The following is a 24,514-nucleotide window of genomic DNA, read 5'->3' as shown; positions in this document are numbered from 1 at the left end:
GCGCCGCTCTGCGCATGCGTGAAGTGCGATTTAGCACTTCTGCGCATGCTAGAGCTGCAAACCCAGAAGTAACCCGTTCCGGTACTTCCAGGTTTGCCACGGACATTTGCCGAAATGGACGGTCAATGGGGCAGACTTCGTGGAGGTATTACTGCACATTAAACAAGCACCCTTCTTGAAATTTATGGTTAATTGCAATTGACCTTCTGAGAGACAGCCGTACAAAGCATTCCCTTTAGAACGGAAAAGTTTCAGTTGAAAAATATGGTCCTTTGTTATTTCATGAGTTTTCTAAGAGCCTCAATTTTCAGGCCTTCTCTGTAGACCCTCAAACTGATAATACAGTTGAAGACTCTTGTATTTTCCCTGTTTTAGAAAGCAAAATATATGGATTGAATCAATGCAATGAAGGAAATGTGCTTATTAACTGATCGCCTTGAAAATAATTAGTTCGGCTATCCTCATGCAGAAGGAAACATTCAGTAGAACACACTTCCTATCAAGGGTACTGCTACTGTGACAGTATTCAGCTCAGCTGTTGCAGTTGTACTTAACAGTTTCCACTGCAAATACCAGATGCATAAAAGGTGCTTTTTCTAAGCCTTGAGGTACCACCTGAGGCTATCTCTGATGCCTTCAAAGGTCAAAAATAATAGTGAGAACAGAGATCCTTCTCCTCTTTGAAACACCACCAGCCAGCTGGGCACCCAATTCTGATCTGCACATCATAGGTAGAAATTACTACAAGTTGCTCATCCCATCCAGTGAACACAACATCTTTGCATGCAAGGATTAACCCATTGCACAGCACAGAAAAGTGTCCTGGTAACAAATGATAAGCAATTCATTCAAAAAATTCCCTACACATGTACTAGAGAGACTGACATCCAGACTGGCCTATCCAAAATGTAGCCCTAGGGAGATTATCTCCACCCTCTTCTCCAACAGTCAGCATCAGATGTGCTTTTAACAAAACAACAACATGGAACTATTGCCACACATGTTCACATTACTCACAGGCAACTTTCAACAGAGGTCTCTGTATTTCTTTTCCATTATGCTGGCCACTAGCACCAAAGTGATTCTCTCTCTCTCTCTCTCTCTCTCTCTCTCTCTCTCTCTCTCTCTCTCTCTCTCTCACACACACACACACACACACACACACTCCCAATATGGAGCTACCTATGATGATGCAGCACCTGCATTTGGCAGCACAGCAGACACAGATAGAGAGATGGTTTGGATGTCCAGTTGGTGTCCCTCCTTAAACTACATTTACAATCACATACCAGAAAGATGGTGACCCAGGACAAGAAAAAATGTTTTCCAAGGGTTCAGAAAGGCACCAAAGGCATTACCACTGTATGCAACTCTGAATGTGGGTTTCATAATGTAGGCTGTTAGTATATCATGCTGCAGTGGCTGCCACAGTATGGCTGCCACATCTGTGGCTGCCACAGTATGGGCTCTGCTTTAGCACTCTTCATGATCCCTCTCTAGCCATGTAACCGACACTTGGGACTCTTCTGGCATCACTGGCCATGCTCTGTACTTTTGCCTGGCTGAGATGTCTTTGACCACTGGCTTCTGCTTGCCTGGATGGAGAATTGTAACTTCCAACTTCTGCATGGGCAATATATAGCTAATGTACACTTCTGCTTGTGCGCCATGTACCACTGGAATGTGACCCCAAAAAAACTTGCCCAGGCTGTAGGCTAAAAAAGCGAAGACAGGGAACCTTTATTCCGCCACCTAGATACATGGAAAGCAGTAAGTTCAACCTGCTATCTCAATGCAGTTCACATTGGTACTGAGGAGCATATTCTCAATGCCAAATTCTTCATGCTTTCCACTTTTAAAAAGTGCATTGTCAAACAGAAGCTACAACAGACATGGCATGATTAGTAAATGCTTTGTGCTCTTAAAGAGCCGCAATTACAGGCATGTGAAAAGAAGGAAAGCAGTCCCTGAGATGGGCTCTCTCACATGCCTCCCAAGAAGTGGCAGGCCATTAAAATTCCATGATGAAGAATCAAAACAGCCTGGGAACAGCCAGGAGGCAATGCAGCAAATTAATACACCAACTATCCCCAAGGAGGATGGCAAAAAAGGAGGGAAAGCGGGGGGTGGGGGGACTCTCGTCGCTTTGCAAAATAAAATTATACTACTAATGATAACAGAGTCACCAAACCCGCCCCCCTCCCACACCACTTCTAATGATGGGTGTGGAATTCCCAGTGCTGCTTCTGACACTGTGAGAGAAGTCTCACCACATCACAGACAGACAGCTAAAAAGAAAGTCTTGGTATACTACAATTTATACAGCCTTTTAACTGCATCTTCCAAGGAACCCTCCATGCAGAGCCTTCTCCTTGACACCAAAAAGCCGCTCCTCGCACACCCATGGCTCTACACTCAGCAATCTGGCTGGCGGCTCTGTTTAAATGAAGCAATGGGTTACAAAACAGTGACTATGCTACCTAGATGAATTTCACCGGAAACCACTAGGGAGGTAAAGAAAACATAGGTTAAGGCAGACAGGTGAAAAAAACAGAATTTGCCTGATAACAGTGCTTCGAATTGCATAATACATTTGTGAAAGGCTTTCCGGAGGCAGACAGTGCTTATAAGAACTGGCAGTTTGACTAGTTTGGCATAAAGCTAGTATGGGCAACTATGGCCCAAGGTGCTGCACTTTTTGAAGGATGCTTTTCTTTCTGCTATATGCCAGAATATTATATCTCTTAAGTAATACAGCCTCAATAAGCTTGGAAATTATGGTAGGAATTCACCTTGCACTAAGCTGATCACCTCTCACTTCAGCTTGCCTGATAGAACAATTCCCCCACTCCTTCCCCTGAATGCTATTCCAGGGGTTCTCCAGACTGACCGCCCCTCACAAGCCAATTTTGGAAAGTGGAGTTCCTTATGCATGTCCTCCACTGATGGGACGAATTGATTCCCACCCATTAGCAGGGCCCACTCATAAATTACAAGTCCCAAAACATGTTTACTTGCTCACCTAACTGCATATATACATAGATGTCCATCATCAGATATACAAAGTAAGACCTAACACAGGCATAGGCAAACTTGGCCCTCCAGATATTTTGGGACTACAACTCCCATCATCCCTAGCTAACAGGACCAGTGGTCAGGGATGATGGGAGCTGTAGTCCCAAAACATCTGGAGGGCCGAGTTTGCCTATGCCTGACCTAAAGCTTTAAAACATCACTTGGAACCAAATTAAATTCACTACCAGAAACTTGACAAGTCGCTATTTACAAGCCGAGCTCAAGGCTCATCCAAGTTTAAGCTACTGGCTTTCATCATCATAATAGATTAAGAGCTGCAGAGAACATTAAATCAGCTCTGAGTACTCACTGGAAGGACAGATCCTGAAGCTGAGGCTCCAATACTTTGGCCACCTCATGAGAAGAGAAGACTCCCTGGAAAAGACCCTGATGTTGGGAAAGATTGAGGGCACTAGGAGAAGGGGACGACAGAGGACGATATGGTTGGACAGTGTTCTCGAAGCTACCAACATGAGTTTGACCAAACTGCGGGAGGCAGTGGAAGACAGGAGTGCCTGGCGTGCTATGGTCCATGGGGTCACAAAGAGTCGGACACGACTAAACGACTAAACAACAACAACAAAAGCAAGTTCCTGCCATAACGTAAGGTACTTCCAACCACACACCTCTACAGACTATGTGGCCAAATGACAAAAAAGTGAACAAGGTACTGAAGCAATAGGTTTGATAAAAATTACAAATGGCTCAAAAAGGACAAGATGAAGCTACATACTACAGTAGAATTTGCCAACCCAAGTCTGGGTTGTTAAATAATTCTGAATCTTTCCATTTTAGCAATACAAATGAAACCTCCTTGAACCTGTAGCACAAGCCCACACCACTCAACATTTCATCACCAGTCATGGCATTCTGCCAGAACTAGTGAAAACTTCAAAGATCTCAAATGAAAATTTCTTCCTAATCTCACATATCCCTCACTGAGGCACCAGATTAAATAATAAAATATCCTTCATATAATATATGTTGTCTGCTCCCATGACAATAATTTGAAGTGGCTATTTCAGATTTTTACATTTTCTACTTTTAGTTAGCATTTTCTTCAGACTCCCAGGCTAAATTGAATAATGGATAGATTCCTCACATTGAAAATTTCTTTAACCTCCCTATTCAATTATTCCCTCGCTATTCTATTGAGCTTTCGAATGCACAACACAAAGTCTGCTCCTTGTCCAGGTATCAGTCATCCAAATTCATTGGCCCAGTTCACATGTAACACTAACAACATATACATAAAATCAATTCAAATTCAATAGAGAAACCAACAGAGTATTATCATTTTAATGGGTATTTTTAATGGTATTTGCTTTATGCTGCAGTGCAGTTCTGTAGTTGTTGTAAATCTCTCATTTAGTTTGCTGCCTTGGACTCTTGAGGGAAAGCAGGATAAAAATGTTTTAACCCAAAGAAGTAGAAAAGGAAGTGACCTATGCAATTTGTTTCTGACATGCATACTCCACAAACCAACAGATACCATACCATTCCTCACAATGAAAGCAGAAGGTGATGGTTACCTGGCTGTGCAGTGTGCTGGTGAGCACCTTCGGTGGGAAGCGTCAGCAAGAACATCCAAAGAATAGAGAGGAGATAGTGGATTGAACTGGAAAAACAAGAGAGAATTGGTTAACAACATGTGAAGTAACGTTAACTGAATACAGACAGCTGAACTATCCTTACCTGGTCTCTCACATTATCTGAGTCTTGCATTCCATATGTAGCAGCAGGCCAATTTCTGACCGCAGGCCACACTGCTCACTCGTCTGAAGGAGAAAACCAACTGGACTTCGAACACACCTACCTACTCATGCAGTGCCACCCAGTCAAGAAGTCAACACCTTTCTCCACTCTCACGTAAGTAAGAAAACCTCTACCAATTAAGTCTGTTTTCATTTGTATAGAGCTGTGTACAAAGGAGATCAACATCCACCTTCACTGCGGGATGTTTCTTTGATCATTGTCAACTTGAGAACCATCAGCATAGATGCCACTTTAGCATCACAAGAAGATCATTTGCAAAACGCAACTGCAGAACTACAAATTGTTCTTTACAGAGATGTGAGCAATTGAAGCAATCAGCTTCACCAGTACCAATGATCACGGCATACTGCATTTATTTCTCCAGAAAAAGAACAACAAAACTTTTACCACAATGAGACATATTTTCTTCTAAAAGGCAAGGGAGCAGCACTTAAGGTTCTTTTAAAAAAAAAACCCTAAACACTATTCAAACATTAACAGAACATATGATACAGTCCTTCTGGACCACATGGATGCTAACACACATTCTTCCTGCATGTGCAAAACTAACATGTCAATGATACAGCTAACCTCAATGGCTTCCTCCCATGTGCATGAGAAGACTTTAACATGCAACTCCCCATCAACCTATCTGTTGTAGCGTAGTCTCAGGAAGGCCCTGCTAAACAGCTGGATCAGTTCAATCTTCAATCACAGAGAACTTAAATAAATAGTAAGGAAAAGCACCAATAAACTACAGCAATACAAGGCATCAGTTTTTACCCTATCAACTATCTCCAAGGAAGCCTGCAAATTCCAACCTTCTAAACAGCTGTAGTGCCTCTTACCACTTGCTCCCAACCAAACTTCAAAGAAATTCAAATTGCTAGATTGACTGTGTACTGCAAAAAAGCACTATTTCCTTTAAAAATAGACGCCCTCTTACTTTAATTTTGAACAATATAAACATATAAGTTATCCAGTTACTGGATGCTCACTATAAAACCCAAGGAACTTCAAAATAATGTGAACAGCTGGTTGGAAAAGGTTTGGGCATACTGTAATCAGATTCACTTTCTGAATGGATTGTGAGTTCATAATGAAGTATGTCACTCACTGCAGATTTTTAAACTACACTTTTGAGCTTATAAGAATTTTTTTTTGGGGGGGGGCTATCAAATGAGGAACACAGACCTCATCTAATTGATTAAATTGTAACTGAACTAACAACAACTCTGTACATTCAGGAGTTAGTCCATTAACCTTTTACACTGGTGTAAGTTAGTTGATGCTGCAAATTTAATTGGGAGAACTGAAGTTTAAATATTCAATGGCTCACCCTATTAGCAGTGGGAACCAGAACATGGAAAAAACCATCTCTAAATATACTTGGAATTACCAGCTTTCTCTCTGTCTTACCAGCACAGCTAAGAAAGTTCCAGCATGGCTAAATAACCAAGTTAAAGCAACTATCAAATGCAGTAAGACTTCTTTTTAAGACAGGGAGAGAATGTTGTTGTTATTGATAACAAACAAACAATTAAAAGGGGCAGAGGAAGAGGGCACTATGTTCTGGAAAATCACATGAAAATTTATAATTTATTTATTCTTACATTTACATCCCACCTCTCCTTCAAGGAGCTCAAGGTGGCACACATTTCTCCCTCTCCTCATTTCATCCTCACAATAACCCTGTGAAATAGGTTGGGTCAGTCACTATTTCTCAGTCTAAAAATCACCAGCTGAGCTTCATGGTCAAGATAGGATTTGAACCATGGATTCTCAGGTCCTAGTCTGATGCTCTAACCACTACACTTTATCGATGATTCAAGATGAACTGATAGAAAAATGCACCCAAAAATGCTTTAAATAATCAGAAAGCTAGATGGAAAGGCAGCTAGAAAGAGGGGAAATGTAGGAGAAGGCAAAAGTTTCAAGCCCTAGGGCACTGTTTGATACAAGGAGTCATTGTGAAGTAAGGTCTTCCAGCATACAGTGTTTGACCAAAGGAATGTCTTTCGGCCTTACTCCCTGTACACAGACTGTAAACGTGGAAGAAATTGGAAGCCACGACTTCATTCTTTCTAGAGACAGAAATCAAGTGAGAATATACGAGAAAAGCAAAGTACAGCCATCTTACCTGGTTGCGATCTCTCATTCCCATTGACGGCAACCAGAAACTACAGAGGTGGTAGAAGAGACGAAATTGGAGGAAGCATGAGAAAAGAATTGGAAAAGGGGGGGAAATAGATGCACAGAGAAGAAAAGAAGAGGATTAAACATCCATGTAAGGCAGGTGCATTAAAGACAGGTTTAAGACAAGGGGAATTAATCTAGGTATCAACGGATGAGAGAAACTCAATCCAATGGATGCCACACTTAACAGCTAACAAGAGTAAGGAAACCACCACCTCCATAAACAAAAGGGAAATTTCAGGCATGCTCATCCACCCACCCACATCAGTGATGTCCAAGAGGGTATATACTAATTCAGAAATGCAGATAATTCATTAGTAACAGAAGCTGGTGACTACCTTGGGTAACCTCCCTACCATAGCCCAGCAGCTCAGGTACTTCTAATACTGAAGTTTATTTTATTAGTCTATGCTGGGTTCTTGTGCATTTTGCCAATTCACATAGTGCAAGAATGAGGAAGATGATTACATTCACAGGAGCACTGCACTGGCCTTTTTTTCTTTTTTTTAGGACAGTGGGAAGAGGATAGGAAATGCAACAGGAATACAGAAAGGCAAGCACATCATCCCTTCTTAAAGAGATGGCTTTCCAATAAAATGGGAGGATCCTCTCTGCAAGTTGAAAAGGGACAAATTCTGTATTATGAGCCTCCCCCTCCCCTCCCCAGACTTATAGACCTGTCAGCAGCATTCAGTTGCTTACTCTTTTTGGCAGGAATCACCAATGATGTGGCTAATCCTCTCAGTGCCCATAGCACTCATGATGGTCTCCTGAAACACAAAGTGACAGAGGGGAGGGCTGAGGCTACAATGGCAGATGACAATGGACGGCCTATTTATTTAAATCTGGGCCTGCCTCAATTGGGTTTTAAAAAGGATGCAGTGAAAGGCAGATTTTAATAGAAGAGGGGCACACAGGTATTGGGAGCTGAACCGTCCCCCAGCTAATCCTCTATAGTGTGTTACCTGGACTGTCAGGGCTGGATACTGAAGAAAATTTGGCTGAGAGGGACTTCAGGAAGGTAAGCTGCAGCAGAAAGGCAGGTTCAGCTCCTCTCACCAATGTGCCCACCAATGTGCCCCATTTCTATGTGTGATTGGGGGCAGACTCAGGCTTAAGCAAACAGGTCTATGGCTATCACATGCAATATGAGCCTCAGGCACTCTCCCTCCAAAAATCAGGCAGCACAGACACACATGACACACTCATAAGTGCATTCTTGTTCACATGGGGTCAGAATAAATGCATTACCCTCTGAGCAATCAAGAAGTGTGGCTCCAGCAGCCCTGCAGGAAGTTAACATCTGAAGGCAGCCCTGTTTAGGGAAGTTTTTAATAACTGATGTTTTAATGTATTTTTAATATTTTGTTGGAAGCCGCCCAGAGTGCAGAAACGCAGCTAGATGGGTGGTGTATAAATAATAATAATAATAATAATAATATATTATTATTATTATTATTATTATTATTATTATTATTATTATTAACCTTCATGCTGATAAGAAAAAATGTAATGGAAATTCATGTTTCCTACACTGCATAGAACTAACACTGTCTCTCTGTTTCCTATGACATAGTTATCCAGAAGGCCAAAATATTACTGAACTGTCCAATAAGCTTATAGCTAGAAGTCCCAGTACGGTCAATGTCTCAAGCACAAGATGGATTCAGTCTGAATATTGCTGGGAGTGATTTAAGAACAGGAAATTTTACTCCTAGATAAAATCTCAAACATTCACATGAACATGTTAAAGTTTCATACATTCACCATCCCTATTAAAGTTATTGTGCAAATAGTGAGGAAAATTTTATTTCCTCTTGCTTCAAGTTCCTTCTGTGTTTCTTTCACTGGCTTGCATTTTTTCTGCTCTGTTTAGGGCAGGAAAGGAAGGAAAGTAGGAAAGGAACGATTAGGACCACCCGCTTTGCTCTTGGTTATTTAAAAGCTCTGACCTAAAGCCACAAGAGTCTTAATTCACTTATTTTCTGCTCCAGTTCATTAGGGTCAACAGATGCTGAAGTGGTTCAGTGGCGCTGTGGGGGGGGGGGGTTGAAGTGTATATACGTCACATCATGTTCTACCTGTGTTAACCAGAACTACTTAACAATCTTGAGTAAATGAACAAGTCCCATATAAAAACTGATTAGTCTGCTCTTGTTTGTGCATGTAAAATAACAAAAACCTAGGACTGGATTAGAATATAAGAAATGTGGTCACTCATCCAAGATCAGCCCTCCGATCTGAAACATTACCCATCCCTCACAAGTGATTAATCACATGAGGCAGCTTGCAGTCATTTCTGGTACCCCCAGACTTATTATTTCACATGAATAAAAGCAAAGATACCCAAGGCAGAGGGGGTAATGGTATATTCTTAGTAGATAAAATAGCTTACAGAAACTCAGCTCAGTGTCCTGTAATTGCATAAACTCACAGTTCTGTGGACGAGGTTGCTTGCCACACAGAACAAATTGCCAGAAGATTGGGATCAGGATCTGATCATCAATGGGTAGCTTATGGCCAGGAACTCTGAACACTATCACATGCAAGGTTTGTGGGGAAGCAGCAGCAGGGGTGAAAGATAGGCTATTTGTTACAGTAGAGAAATTATTAACTTAAAGTGCCGTAATGTTTAAATTTACGGTTTATTACTGTGTAAATTACAAGCCGTACTTTGGGTAATTAGCATCTCGCTGGCGGGGAGCTTTGAATGAAACTCATTATTTATTATTACAATTTAGAAGAGAATGGGGGAAGGAGAGCAGTGACCTCCACTGCAAATGACATAGATCCCTTTAAGGTGATGAAGATAAATTAAACAAGTAAATATTATTCTTATTTTGGTTCATTAGAAGTGCCTCCTAAAAGCTTTGGGCCCTAGGCTCTTACCAGTGGCCTAGTCAAAGGCACTGTATTCACCATAACTAAATCTGCAATTCAACAGTATTTAACTACTGGTAAGCAAGATTAATAGAGCTGGGGTGTGAAAAATCTGTCAAAGACAGAAAACAAAAAAGGAAGGGACACCACTCTCCTATACAGATGAACCAGTTTACATATAGGCTTTATGAACACAAACCCCCAATGCACAGGACTAGATCTGGAGTTACATTGAGTGGAATTTCACTAATTCCACAGGCAGAAGGCGGGAAGCAACTTTTGCCCATTCTCCCTTCCCTTTGTGCATCTCTCCAATTATCTGCTATGCAGGTTTGGGAGACCCTACACTCTAGTGTTGGAAGTGGTGCAAGAGGAAATTGGCTAAAATTGACACACCCTGCCTCATTCTGCCTCCAGAAGCATCTACATCAGAGTCCTGTCAACAAACACAAGGAATTATGCTTACAGAGGGAGATGCCTGGATCCAAGCCACAGAGCTTCCGACTTCCACTCAGACAAGGATTAATTTTCCTTCAGCGAGAGCTCCAGGTGAGTAAACTATATAAAGGGTCTAGCTTCCCCCAACAAACCTTGCAAACTATATTCAACCAGCCCCATAAAGCTTAGAAAGCAGAGGTTGCAGAACTCCAGCTTTACCATACAACCAAATGCCAAGTATGACAAGAAGTGCTTATGATGCATAACTCAAAACCAGAAGCCCTGCAGTCAACAGCCATTACCTTTCAGCATTTAAATACAACACGTTCTACACCATATACCAGTGACTATGTATTACAAAGTATTACAAAATCTTCCACCCCAGCTAATAATACTGCTTTCCTCATTTCAGGGTTTCTTCCTTGCACCTTACAACTGGCTCTTCCATACTGCACTTTTATAGTCAGCCACCCTCCTTTCATCAGCACTGTCCTAATGTCCAGTTTCCTGAAGCTTATTAACTTCTTAAAATTAGCTTTACCACGACTATTGGCAAGTTTTGACATACGCCAACACATGAAGCAAATTTAAGGCCCATTCAAACTTTTGTTTGTCCTGTGATTTGGTCAAGTATTTTGTATCGATTGATCATCAAGGGTCCGAGAAAGTATTCTGTCCCACCACTTTCCCCAGGAAAACCTGCTGTTTACTGCTGAATCAGACCAAATGTCAACTCATGAAAAACCCAAAGATAAATTTGTTCCTCTTCTGAACCACTTGTAAAATAGCTCCTGAAAAGGATTTCATGCTCTTTCCTAGGAGAGGTGTTGGGAGTGGTCTGCTCCTACCTCCTTTCCTTCTTTCCCTGCCTACCCCCTGCAGGATCATGTTTCAACTTGTCTCTACAGCTTCGAGCAGTGCACCTCTGGTTTTCTCGGAGTGCTTGCATTTTTTATTTATTCTACTCTCTCTAGCTAAGCAGTCATATAAAAATTGCAGTCAAATTATATACATGTTCCTGCTTTGGTTGGAACCATCATAAACAATCAAAGCTTTATTTTCTGTCTTTAATTTGTTGTTGTTTAGTCGTTTAGTCGTGTCCGACTCTTCGTGACCCCATGGACCAGAGCACGCCAGGCACTCCTGTCTTGCACTGCCTCCCGCAGTTTGGTCAAACTCATGTTCGTAGCTTCGAGAACACTGTCCAACCATCTTGTCCTCTGTCGTCCCCTTCTCCTAGTGCCCTCAATCTTTCCCAACATCAGGGTCTTTTCCAAGGATTCTTCTCTTCTCATGAGGTGGCCAAAGTATTGGAGCCTCAGCTTCACGATCTGTCCTTCCAGGGAGCACTCAGGGCTGATTTCCTTAAGAATGGATAGGTTTGATCTTCTTGCAGTCCATGGGACTCTCAAGAGTCTCCTCCAGCACCATAATTCAAAAGCATCAATTCTTCGGCGATCAGCCTTCTTTATGGTCCAACTCTCACTTCCATACATCACTACTGGGAAAACCATAGCTTTAACTATACGGACCTTTGTCGGCAAGGTGATGTCTCTGCTTTTTAAGATGCTGTCTAGGTTTGTCATTGCTTTTCTCCCAAGAAGCAGGCGTCTTTTAATTTCGTGACTGCTGTCACCATCTGCAGTGATCAAGGAGCCCAAGAAAGTAAAATCTCTCACTGCCTCCGTTTCTTCCCCTTCTACTTGCCAGGAGGTGATGGGACCAGTGGCCATGATCTTGGTTTTTTTGATGTTGAGCTTCAGACCATATTTTGCGCTCTCCTCTTTCACCCTCATTAAATAATAAGTATTAAACATTATGTATTGGAAGGGTTCCAGCTCCTAATGATTATTTTATTATCTGGTTTTCAGATTCCCCAGTTTTCTGTTTTTGTGATTCTCTGCTACAGGTGGGCAGAGTTGAAGGTGGAAACAACACAAAGAGTGGACTATTGATTATAGCAAGAATGAACAAGAAGAAGAGTTTGGATTTGATATACCGCAGGGTTCTGAAGTCTTTCCCCAAGTAAAACGTGGGGCAAAAAAAATCACAAGTAGGAACATACAACCCCGAACTGAATTGAAAACAGGTCAAAGAATGAGAATGTGGCTGGGCAAATTGTTGCGTGGTCCACTTTCACCTGCAGGTAGATCTCCTGCAAGTGATGAAGCAGTCACCAACAAATTACTATTCTCAAAAAAGCAATACCTTGCTCACCAGCCTCCTACGGCCCTTCCTGAGGCAGCGGGTAGGAACACTGGGAAGACGGTTCAAGCGGGCATGAAACCCTGGGTGGGGAGAGAAAAGAAGAGAATGCTGAAGACAGAACCCTATCAAAACAAAGACCACAATAAACAGTTAGTTGTAACACAGAAACAAGAAACTAGACTGCATTCCAATTTCCAAATCTACCTACAATATTTTGTGGAGCTTGGGCATGTTGTTATGCTCTCTATATTTCTCTCTATTTACATAACATATATGAAGATAGACCATAGGCATATGGCAAGAAGGCAGCATGGGCTAAAGCACCCTCTTCTGACACTGTTGTAATGCATGCTGAGTGAGTAGTATTCTCACACTGAGAGCACTGAAAGATGAAGGTATTGACCAAGCTACTTAGGATACTAGGCAAAATCATACATAGTCAGAACACCTTTATCTAAGTTAGCCTGCATTTATCCACAATAAATTAGTATTTGCTTCTCAGCTACATGTTGAGTGACAAATTTCACACATTTATTAAGGAACCTGACTGACATACAGTGTCTGTCTGACTGCACAATGAACCTCCACTTGCACAACCTCACTCCTCCCCTTCTAGCTCCATATCATCCCCAGCAGATTTTAAAAGCTACAAGCAGGAAGAGGAAAGAGGAGTCTGCTCACACAAAACCGGAGGTTACCCGCAAGCATTTCAACTGTGTCAACTATCTCCACAACATTTACTGAAGGATCTCACCTCTCGTAGCAGGCCGAGAGGGCAGAAGGAATGTTGTATCTGAGATTTTTTCAATGCTGGAATCCATTCGTTCCATGTCAGACTGGCGGTCAGATCCCCACTTGGGCAGGAGGTTGGGGACCGTGAATCCTGAGACACATTCTCCCTCATAGAACCAATCGCTCTGTTCATCATCACCTAAAAGAGAAGGGAAAAGCTGATCCAACACTCCAAAAATCAACATCATTTGAACAGTGTTGGTCCTCTCCAAGCTATAACAATGAAATAAGCAGTGTTCACTTGTATGAATATTCCTCGCTAGAACCATCATGTTCGCTTGTGTACCTAGAACGCAGAAGTTACTTTATACTTCATGTATTACAAAATGTATCATCATTATTGTTTGTGTTCCAAGGTGAATTTGTCCTTTATGTTTGAGCCCAAGAACACGTTTAATTGTTAACTCATTGTCTATGATATGAAATATTTTGTTAGCAACTGCACAGCTTTATGATACAACTATATATACGTAGACCAAAAAAAATCAACCTGAATTTGAAAGCTAGAGGAAGACCCCCTCAGCCTTCAAAAAACTGTGGGGGGTGGGGAATCCAAACAGGACTCACAAAAGGAGGGGGTCACATTTTCTCAAATACACACAGTATTTCAATGCTGAGACAATGCAACTGCCCCATGAGAAAACTACTGCTTTGAAGGAAGGCATATTTAGATTTGTTACAACAGAAGAACAATTACAAGTTTACTGAACAAAACCAAACACAAAACATAAGCATTTAGAAAAGGCATACCATTTTCTCTCTACAAGACCAATTAAGAATACATGGAACCCAATATTCTCTGGTACTTCTATTGTCTAACACTTATCTAATTAGGACATTAACTCTGAGTAGTGGTCTTTTCTACTTCATCCTTACACGTCAAAAAAGCACAGTGCTGAGAGCAGTTGGCCATTTTTTTCTAATATCTCTCAACATAAAGGTAAAGAAACCCCTGGCCATTAGGTCCAGTCGCAGATGACTCTGGGGTTGCGGTGCTCATCTTGCTTTACTGGCCGAGGGAGCCAGCGTACAGCTTCCTGGTCATGTGGCTAGCATGACTAAGCCGCTTCTGGTGAAACCAGAGCAGCGCACAGAAACGCTGTTTACCTTCCTGCCGGAGAGGTACCTATTTATCTACTTGCACTTTGATGTGCTTTCAAACTGCTAGGTTGACAGGAGCAGGGACCAAGCAACGGGAGCTCACCTCATTGCAGGGATTTGAACCGCCGACCATCTGATCGGCAAGCCCTAGGCTCTGTGGATTAACCCACAGCGTCACCCGCGTCTAATTCTCAACATGGATGCTGCTAAATATTCTCTGACAGCTTGCGAGCTCTCCAGTTTTATTATGATTTAGAAAGTTTACATGGAGTAGCAAAAGAGGAGTGTTTTGATACTGAACAAGAGTCATTATCTAAATCAGGCATCCCCAAACTTCGGCCCTCCAGATGTTTTGGACTACAATTCCCATCTTCCCCGACCACTGGTCCTGTTAACTAGGGATCATGGGAGTTGTAGGCCAAAACATGTGGAGGGCCGCAGTTTGGGGATGCCTGATGTAAATTAACAGAAATTCTTGTGGCAGCTTAAAGACTAACACATCTATTATGGAATAAGCTTTAGTCTGCGATTGTCATCCAAGGACCTTCTTCAAGCGCCTCCTCATTTAAAGGGCCATAGATTAACATTCTATGGCCTTTTAAATGTGTTGGGTGTGTTATTGGTTTGTTTTATTATGCACTTTGTGTTCTCATTTTGTATTTTTAAGTTGTGAACAGCCCTGTTATCTTCAGATGAAGGGCAGTATGCAAATTTAATAAATAAATAAATGTATAAATACTTTAAGCATAAAATTAAAGAAGAGAAACATAAGAATATAGTTACCTTGGCGACCTTCATCATTGGTAAAAAGGCCAGTGTCACTACTGCTGCACACACTGCTGGTTTCACTGAAAAGAGAACAGAGAAAATTAAGCACAAATGCAATTGATATAATCCACTTTGCAAAAACTCTTCACTGCAGGAGGGTCTCAAAGCACTTTCTAGACAGCTCACAATAATGGTATTGCTTTATTCATCTTTACAGCCTGGTTGACCCACACATGGGATGTCAGGAGACACTTAAATGAGCAGCACAGTGGTGGCCAATCAATTTAGATGAGTATCACATATGAATCTTATAAAAGGTTTTGATATATAGCAATCCTAAAAAGCAAATTAGTTTAGAGACATTGATTAATATTCCTGCAGATGCTCTTTTACTAGGAAAGAAACCAGGTGAGGGTAAGCAAACAGGTGTTTCAGTTACCCAATTATGGGAGAGTAAATGTTATTATTATTATTATAAATTAATTTTGTATCCTGCTCTTCATCTGTACAGGAAGGGTGGTTCACAATACAAATATACAAGATAAAAATTGTTAATGTGTGCCAATGATATCTAGCTACTTTATACTTTATATTTCTTTTTCTCCTACAGTCATAATGAAGAATATAGTAATGGTAATACTGTGTATTAACACCTCTACTGTCAGAAGTAGTATGTTTCTGAATACCAGTTTTCTGGGAATCACAGGTAGGCAGGGTCCTGCTGCATTCAGGTCCTACTTGTATGCCTCCCACAGGCATCTGTTTGGTCACTGTAACAGGATGCTGGACTATTGGCCTGTTCCAGTGACATAACATACAATATTTTACCCTCTCTTTCAAATGGCATCATGTATTATAATAAAGAATTATATGAAGCACATAAGCAGCTGCCAATTACACCAGGCTTTCAATTTGGTCACTGATTTCTGTTAAGAGATGGTACTCTCCTGAACACCAAAATTCAACTTGAAAATAAGTAATATAGATATCTGTAAAATGACTGGCTTCTGAGAATACTGATTTAATACTGGGATTAGAACAATTCAATTATTGTGGTGCACAGGAAAAGACAAGCACAAAATTCACTTGGAACGTGTTACATTTCATGATTTAAACTACCCTGTTTCTCCGAAAATAAGACGTAGCCATAAAATAAGCCGTAGCAGGATTTTTAAGCGTTCAAGGAATATAAGCCATACCCTGAAAATAAGACATAGTGATAGGCGCAGCAGCAACGCCGGCCGTGGCAAGAGGAAGAGGAGGAGGCCTGCCGGGTCAGCGCCCGGAACCGGCTGCTGCTGCAATGCCGACAAAGTGCCCAGCAGCACCATGCCGAGCCAGCAGGACCCAGCAGTGCCGGCGCCAGTGGTGCCACGCCATGCGGAGCCCCGAGCCAGCGGGATCCAACAGCAGCAGCTGGTTTCTTCACCTATTGTCAGTACCGGTAGTGAAGTGGGTATCTCCCCCCCCCTCCCATGACTAAACGGTTTTTAATTTCTGTATTTTATATTCTTTCACCACTTTGACACAACACTTTGGACAGAGGACTTGCTAGGCTGTTCACCAGGCTCCAGGGAGACCCCATCCTTGTAGGTTAAACTATTGGGATTAGGACTAAATTACTCCCCCCCCCAAAAAAATACTTGCCATTGCATTTGAATTTCCTTTGTGTTAAAGAAAAAAGTTGAATAAGACATCCCCTGAAAATAAGCCATAGTGTTTTGTTTTGTTTTTGAGGAAAAATAAATATAAGATGGTGTCTTATTTTTGGAGAAACACGGTACAAGAAACAGCAGAGCATAACAGCAAATAAAAACCAGAAGAATCAAGAAAATAGGGGTAGTTGACATGGTGCCCTTCAGATGGTTCGGACTACAGTTCCCATCAGCCGCAGGCCCCCAGCCAACATGGGCAATTGTCAGGTTTCATGGGACTTGTAGTTCAAAACATCATGTTGGCTAACCCTGCAATAAAACCAGTTATTGTAGGCCTGGGCAAATATAAAAGGGTCTTCAGATGGGGCCAGAAAAGATGTCAGACTTGACACTAGGAAAGCCCTTTCTCTGGCTGCTGCCCATCTAGCCTCAAAGTATGCATGAGTGTTGTGGGGAGAGACTCAGAGGATGACATCCAATAAAAATAATAGCCTTTGAGCAGTCTCATGCAGCAGAAAGTAGCTAGATCAGGTTGCTAGATCTCAAGCCATTTAAGGGTTTAAAGGTAATCATCAGCATTTTCTATTTTGTCCAGAAACCAGTGAAGTTGCTTCACGACTGGTGAAATACACTCCATTTAGTTTGCTGCTCTCAGTTACTAGCTTTCAAGAAGTGTTCAAAGGCAGTTCTACATACTTCCTTCAATAGTCATGGAATGAAGAATGTTGGTTCTGCAGTTATTTGGCACTGTTCAATCATGACACAATGAGCAAATAAGAAGATGTAATCAAAGAAAAATAATTGTAGGGAATGAAATTATATTCTCCTTCAGACATGCCAGCAATCTGTTACAGAATAATTAAGAGTACAAAGAAAATGAGAACAACTGATTGGGTGTTTGCAAGGCAAAGTGAATGATGATATGAGACATGTTTTATGAGCAGTGGCAACATTACAGAATTTCTCAGCCTTACAGTCATTTTGTCACTCTAACTGATGAAACTTGAATTTTAACCAGCAAATGAGTGTAAATTGCATTTATATTCCACCTTTTTTCTCCAAGGAGTACATGGTTCACCCCATCCTCGGAATCCTTACAATGATCTGCGAGGAAGGTTAAGAGGCTATAACTGGCTCAAAGTCACCCAGTGAGCTTCATGACTGAGTGGGGATTTGAACCCTGATCTCCAAAGGTCATATTCTGACACTCTTAACCACTATAGTCTGAGCTATAAGAAATGCCACTCCAAATTTGCATCATCAATTGTAACTTCTCCAGGAAATGCAAACATATTACACACTGGAATGGGGAACATAATGCCTGACATCAGCTCAATACCAGCCTTTTGTTAAAGAGGCTTCCTAGAGTACTTCTACTATGGAGCAGCTATATAAAATTTAAGTAAGTAAATAAATATAGGGAAAGCAAAATGTCACTTAAAAGAAGCACCTGAAATATTTTCCTTGAAGCTTGGATTTGTTTTATTCTGCATTGTTTTATTCAATGTTTTAATATGTTGTAAAGCGCTCTGAGATTTTTTTCTTTCAAATATAAAGCGGCATAGAAATGAACAACAACAATAGTAAATTACAAATAAACCCCACAAAAAATGGTACCTAGACATTCTGTGGCAGGGACCACAACCTAGGTTTAAGGTGCCATTTGGTAATTAACTTATATATCTGGATTTCTAACACTTGACAGTGTTGGGGAATCTTCCAGCCAAGACCTTCTTGTTTGGGCATGTTGTAAGGAGTCCGTATTGTATTTATTTTACAATTTATATATAACACTCTGTTTTAGAAGCACCATCACCTACTCCAAATTCCCAAGGTACAGTGGTGGAACAAAACTAAATTAATAAATCACTAGATGGTTGTTACAGGTCTACAGAATTATAGCCAACCATCTTATTGTAGCTCCAGCTGAAAGGTTCATGCAAGGAAACCAGAGTTTCTTCACCCTGCACACAGATGGCAAAGCACACTATCCTTTAGTATAGGCCTTGCAGTCCAGTAAGCGCTGATTAATGACCTCCAGTTACAATGGAGGCTACTTACTTTAACCACAAAATAATGAATGCTATTGATCCGACAAGCTACTGCTATAGAGTTATTGATCATCCAATCTTTTGTTAAAATGGCCCTCATTTAGCAATTGCACTGTTGCAAACACCTGGAGCAAAGCATGCCTATAATTAAATAGCCTGGAAGAGTTAAATTGAGAGGTGATGGACAGATCTCAGCTCTCCCCCATTTAGTCCTGCTCCTGAGCTATTGTTTGTGTCAGGAAGGATATTGATTTTCTATAAAAATAAGAAAACAAGAGGCACAGAGGGGGTGCAGAAGGTCAGGCCAGGCTGAAGGAGGTGGGGGAGGCTGACACTCTGTCTCTGTCACTTGCCTTCTAGGAGTAGGGATTCCCCCCCCCCCAGGCCACTTCTAATACATTAGCTCAACTGGGCTCTCAAGAGCTACTTCAGGCTATCACCAAACAAACTGCCCATCAAAGGAGAAAATAAGTGAACAACAAAGAGGGAAACAAGTGGGTGGTCTGATAAGTCTAGTATTTAACAAGCCATGGAATGCAGCAACTAAGGTGGTGATTCAGCATGGTATTTTAGTTAGAATCAAGCACTACAAAGAAAAATCTAATTAGCGTTAACAAAAGGAAGTTAAGATATATTCAGCAACTACCTTCCTCACGTCTAAAATACCTAAATCAATTTTGTTAGCCCTACTAATAGAAGTACAGTGGAACCTCGGTTTATGAACACCTCGGTTTATGAATTTTCGGTTTATGAACGCCACGGACCCATCTGGAACGGATTAATTCATTTTCCATTACTTTCAATGGGAAAGTTTGCTTCAGTTTATGAACAGACTTCCGGAACCAATTGTGTTCATAAACCGAGGTACCACTGTACTAATTTACTGTTCCTGTGAACATTGGTTGGCTACAATTTTACTATTGTCCCTCCAAAATATGCCTTTGTCAGCCTTACAAATGGCAACAAAGGCATTTGACAGCACAAAGCTTTGAACAATCCTAAATACCCTTCTAGAAAGTAGGTTCCATTGAACACAGTGGAAGTTACTTCTGAGTATATAAGCACAGGATTGTGATATAAATTAATGCAAGAAACTCAGCTAATGTCCTGCATGGAAAGAATACAACTGCTACTAAAAAAAAAAATCAAAACATTAAAGGTTCCATTTCTTCAGTGGTTCTATTTCTTGTGAGATTGTGGGTGGGTTTTAAAGCAGAGGTGTATTGGTCATTTGTCTTGGTTGCTTTAGTTGACATTCCTACACTGCAGGGGGTTGGACTAGATGACCCTTGGAGTCCCTTTCTATGATTCATAACTCTACTGCAATCATCAGCATGTACCATTAATTTGTATGCCCTTTCTCTGGAGGATTTTGCTCCAAGTAGCTCACAATTTGTTAAATGAAATAAAATATGTTATAGCAATCTGCACTACGCAGCTACATGATACAAAAGAAAGGCCTAGACATCTCACCATTCTGACATGTTTTCATCAGAGCCTTGTTTCTGTTCATCTGCTTCACATTCCATCCTCTCACTTCTTCCCCCTTTGTTGAGGAAGGCTCTGGTCTCTGCTGACTCACAAAGTCCTCGGCTTGATGATGTCCAAGGAGCATTCTCCTTCCAACGTGACAAGCGCTGCTTCTTAGCAGATTTGAACCTGCAACCCTTCTCATAACTCCATTCAGATACTCTGAGTTTTTGCTGGAGGCTAGCAGCCACCTCTGAAGTCACACGCTTAACTTTTCGACGGCGCCTTAGCGGCCGGCAAGGTGCATTCTCAGTGAATGAGTCCGACTCGTGCCACGAGTGCTGCTTACTTCTCAGAGTCGCACTGAGTGTTGGATGGCGTTTGGCTACTGCCATGTCATCTGAGTCACTGAAGTTAGCAGTCAGCACTTCCCGGCAGTCCTCAACAACTTCATCCAGGCTGGATTCAGATGCTCCACTGTAGCAACAAGCATGCTCTGCTTGGTGTGTTAGGTCTGAACGCCGTTTGCGTCCTCGCCTCTTGCGAAGCTGCCGTCGCTGCTGCCTTGGGCTAAGAGTCATTTCTTCCCACAGCTCATCCAGCTTGTTCTGTTCAGAAGTCTGCTCAAGGGCTGAGGCCAAATCATGCACCAATTCATCCATGGGCAATGTCTGCCAAAATAAAAGTAAACAATTAGAACTAGCCATCATGTCAGACCATAAAATTCACATCATGTACTTTTAGCCTAGTAACCAATGCACGTCTACCAAAAACTGTTTTTGATTGTACAGTATACCACAATTGTGGCATGCCTTTTAAAAAATGCTTCACCTTTCCAGCTACAGGTACTAAAGTGTACTTTGCCTCATACACACACCAAGAATACTTTTCTACTTAAGAAAACATGGGGAAAGAAAACTAACCCCAAAAAAACTCACAGGAAAGAAAAGCTCTGTTCAATCTCTCCAAGACAAATAGGAACTAAGGCCCAAGGAGCCTTATGAAACCATTTCAGCTGTACTGTATAACCAAGCTGTACGATTCCCCTGGATGAAGTACTGTACACAACAAGAGTTATCACATATCAGTCTAATATATCCTATGGGTTCACTGCAAGAATAAGTGAAGTGAAACCATGTTTACCACCCTAAGCTGCATGGAGGAAGTGTGTGGTGGGATTGTGATTCCATCTGGTACCCGTAGTCTTTAGAACTGTTTCTATCACTACACGTACGTGACCATCCATAAAGCACACCACATACAGTATCAAAAAAGAGAAGGCTAGCAAACTTGTTACAAAGGACAAGTCAAGAAATAATTTTCGGTTTGCAATGCTGTTCCTAACTTGCCTAACAGACACTTTCTTGCTCTTACATCCATTTCACCTGGCCTGCCACTTTGCATTAGGGTTTGGTGAGAGAATGGAAACAGGAGAGGCTATTCCTTTTTCCTAACCCTCATTCTTATCCCAGCTGCTGCCTGAACCCTAATAGGGAAACAGCTCCAGGTTCGCTCCCTAGCAAGGGCCCCTGCCTGAAACCCAGGAGGATGGCCGCTGACAGCCAATGCAGGCTACTTCCCTGCTTACCTTCTCCTTCAAAAACTGCCTCCCTCTTCAGCAGGATGGCACCGAATACCAGCGAATGGTGAGCAACAATAGGAAAGGGGCCTATTGTCCTCGTGTCTCTGCCTGCGTCGACGGGACGACTAGATGGGCGGACTCGACGGGAGCCCAACAGTCTTTCCTGCGCGGCGGCCGCCTCCGTAAACAACCACCGCACCCCGCCTCCCCTGGAGCACGAAGGGCCTCTTCACTCTAACCAGCCCGGCCGGCCTCCCACCCTTCTTCCTCCCTTGCACGTTTCCGCAGCTCGGCCCCCGGCCCTTTCCGACGGCTTACCTGGCTCCCGCGACGGCCTCTCAGGCCTCATCCACCCCTCACTACAGCCGCCTCTTCCGTAGGCCTCTCCAACTCGGCGCCGAGTCCGTTCCACACGCCACTTCCGGTTCTCGGAGCGGAGACCTGCGGGCGAACGGGGTGGGGACTGAATGTCACTTCCTCCCCTTGCAGAAGCGGTGACGTCACGCCCGTGACCAGCAGCAGCTGCATCTCTCTCGCTCTCTCTCGGACGCCGCAGTGCCTCGGCTGAGGCGTGAGCCGGAGGGGACGGCGCTGATCGGGTTTCCTCCTCTTCCCCACTTGCCTGTCATGTCCAGACATCCTTGGGGTGGCTTCCGCGCGGAGCTGGAAAGCGGTACCCCATCCCAGCAACATCCCCCTGTGAGGGAGGTGGGACTCTGTCCTTCTCGAGAAGGGCTTTTCCACGCCCAGCAACTGCGTGTTGGGTCCCAAGGACAAAACACGCCACCCGCGAGTCTAGATCGGCAGCGGTGGCGATGTGGAAAGCACTTTTGGTCCTCCCCGAGGCTTTATTTTCCCGTCTGGTGAAATGGACTGTCGTCCACGAAAGCTTGTGGCATAATAAGTTTTAAGATGCCACGAGCTTCTCGTTTTTGCTCCTTCAGACTACGTACGTTAGTAGAGAGGCAAACGTCGCATTTTACGCGCGTGCCTCTTTCGCAGTTCAGAAGGTATGCGTGTATTTTGTGCTTAGATGTCCTATGGCTATGCAAAGTGAGCATCAGCCCAAGCGGTCCCTTTTTTCTTCGTTCCATTTATATTGTGTTTTTCCTCCTTCTGGGTACTCAGATCTGGGTACAGAGCATGTTCCTATGCAGGCACTGACTAGACCTGCTTGACTGCAAAAAAAAAAAAATATTTTAAAAATTGTTCCGTACATCTGCTTCCAGATGTCAGAACATGAGGACTGTGGGTTTTTCACTTTAGATTTTGTGTCCAGGGCAGACTATTGCATTCAGTCAGGCCCTTGTCTTTTCCACCTATGTAGAATAAGTTGGTACTGTTCTTTATTTGGGGCTTTATATATTTAACGGATCCCCATTCAGTTATGGAGCTCCTTGAGTGACCTTGGGCAAGTTACTCTCAGTCTAACATACACCACAGAGCTGTTTTGAGAATAATCGGGGGTGGGGTGTGATGTACATCACCTTGGGTTCAGTAGAGAAAAGGCATTAATAAAGAACTTATCCGCGCATTCAGCACAAACCTGAAGTTTAGAATGGTAAGTTTAGTCTACACAATTGTGAGAAGATTTGAATTGATGTAGAGAAGAGTATAATAACATAGGGGCAGTGAAAACAATCACATCTGGGAACAGGTGGGGGATACCACACTTCCTCCCCCACTGTAGAATTGCACTCTTAGCCAGCATGACTTTACGAAAAGGTGGTGGGAAGTCAGCCTTGTGTTTAATGAGTCACCTACTAACCATTGGCAGTAAGGAATTCCATGTAGGGAAGTGAGTGCACTAGCATGGGTTGGGGACAGCCCGCTTGCCAAAGAGGAAGGGAAAGACATTCCTTATTGGCCTGCATGGAAATGCAACAGGCTGCTCAAGGATTTTGGACTGCAGCTCCCATCATCCCTGACCATTACCCATTTGAACTAGAGTTGTAGTCTGAAAAATCAAAAAGGCACTAGACGGGGGGGGGGGGGTGGCTGCATTTGAATGCCCTGAGTTGTGAGGCAGCTCATCACTTTATTTGGTGGTATTCACATGGAATTGGTGAACTGGATACATTTTTATTTATTTTTAATGAATTTTTGTAACAAATTTAACAAGGACAGAAAATGTGAGGGAGGAAAACCAATCAGCTCCCATTAGCAATACAGTAACCATTAACAATTAATTTATATAAAAATGATATGAGCCTTCCAAAATGTCCAGATAGGTATCCACACGAAATTGGAATTTGTATAAAATACAGTATGTTCAAATGTAGCAAGGGCAATGAGATACTCAAGCCATACAGTGGTGGTGACCATAAGGGCTCACAAAATCCTATTTTGTTGTCCTGCTATTAATCCCCATACTACAGGAATATAACGTTAAAACACATGAACCATTAACATCTGCAAATATCAAGGATACAAAATGGATATGGACAACGACTTTAGACAAATATATATATATCTTTTATGACCACATAAAAACTATAGACTTTTTATTATGGAATTGTCTTAGAAGGTAAGAATGACCCTAT

General features: G+C 42.3%; 1 protein-coding gene across 6 annotated transcripts in view; it reads right to left on the bottom strand.

The window, feature by feature from the left end:
- The window catches only part of GPATCH2L (G-patch domain containing 2 like), a 35,487-nt gene extending 13,081 nt beyond the window's left edge, over window positions 1-22,406 (bottom strand). For 2 of the 6 annotated variants that reach the window (XM_035108118.3, XM_035108119.3), the window contains exons 1-8: window positions 22,290-22,406; window positions 20,393-21,060; window positions 15,229-15,293; window positions 13,307-13,483; window positions 12,553-12,632; window positions 7,729-7,796; window positions 6,971-7,010; window positions 4,608-4,693 (exon numbers count right to left, since the gene is read on the bottom strand). In XM_035108118.3, coding sequence (XP_034964009.1) covers window positions 4,608-4,693; window positions 6,971-7,010; window positions 7,729-7,796; window positions 12,553-12,632; window positions 13,307-13,483; window positions 15,229-15,293; window positions 20,393-21,051 — 1,175 coding nt within the window. In that variant the 5' untranslated portion in view covers window positions 21,052-21,060; window positions 22,290-22,406. The remainder of the gene's footprint in view (window positions 1-4,607; window positions 4,694-6,970; window positions 7,011-7,728; window positions 7,797-12,552; window positions 12,633-13,306; window positions 13,484-15,228; window positions 15,294-20,392; window positions 21,061-22,289) is intronic. The other 4 variants (XR_004692120.3, XR_004692121.3, XM_035108120.3 and 1 more) reach the window with 2 other exon arrangements.
- Between the last annotated feature and the right edge of the window lie 2,108 nt (window positions 22,407-24,514).

This window comes from Zootoca vivipara, chromosome 1 (assembly GCF_965207765.1).
Source record: "Zootoca vivipara chromosome 1, rZooViv2.hap1.1, whole genome shotgun sequence".
In the NCBI taxonomy this organism is placed as follows: domain Eukaryota; kingdom Metazoa; phylum Chordata; class Lepidosauria; order Squamata; family Lacertidae; genus Zootoca; species Zootoca vivipara.
This window is presented reverse-complemented; position numbering and strand designations above follow the sequence as displayed.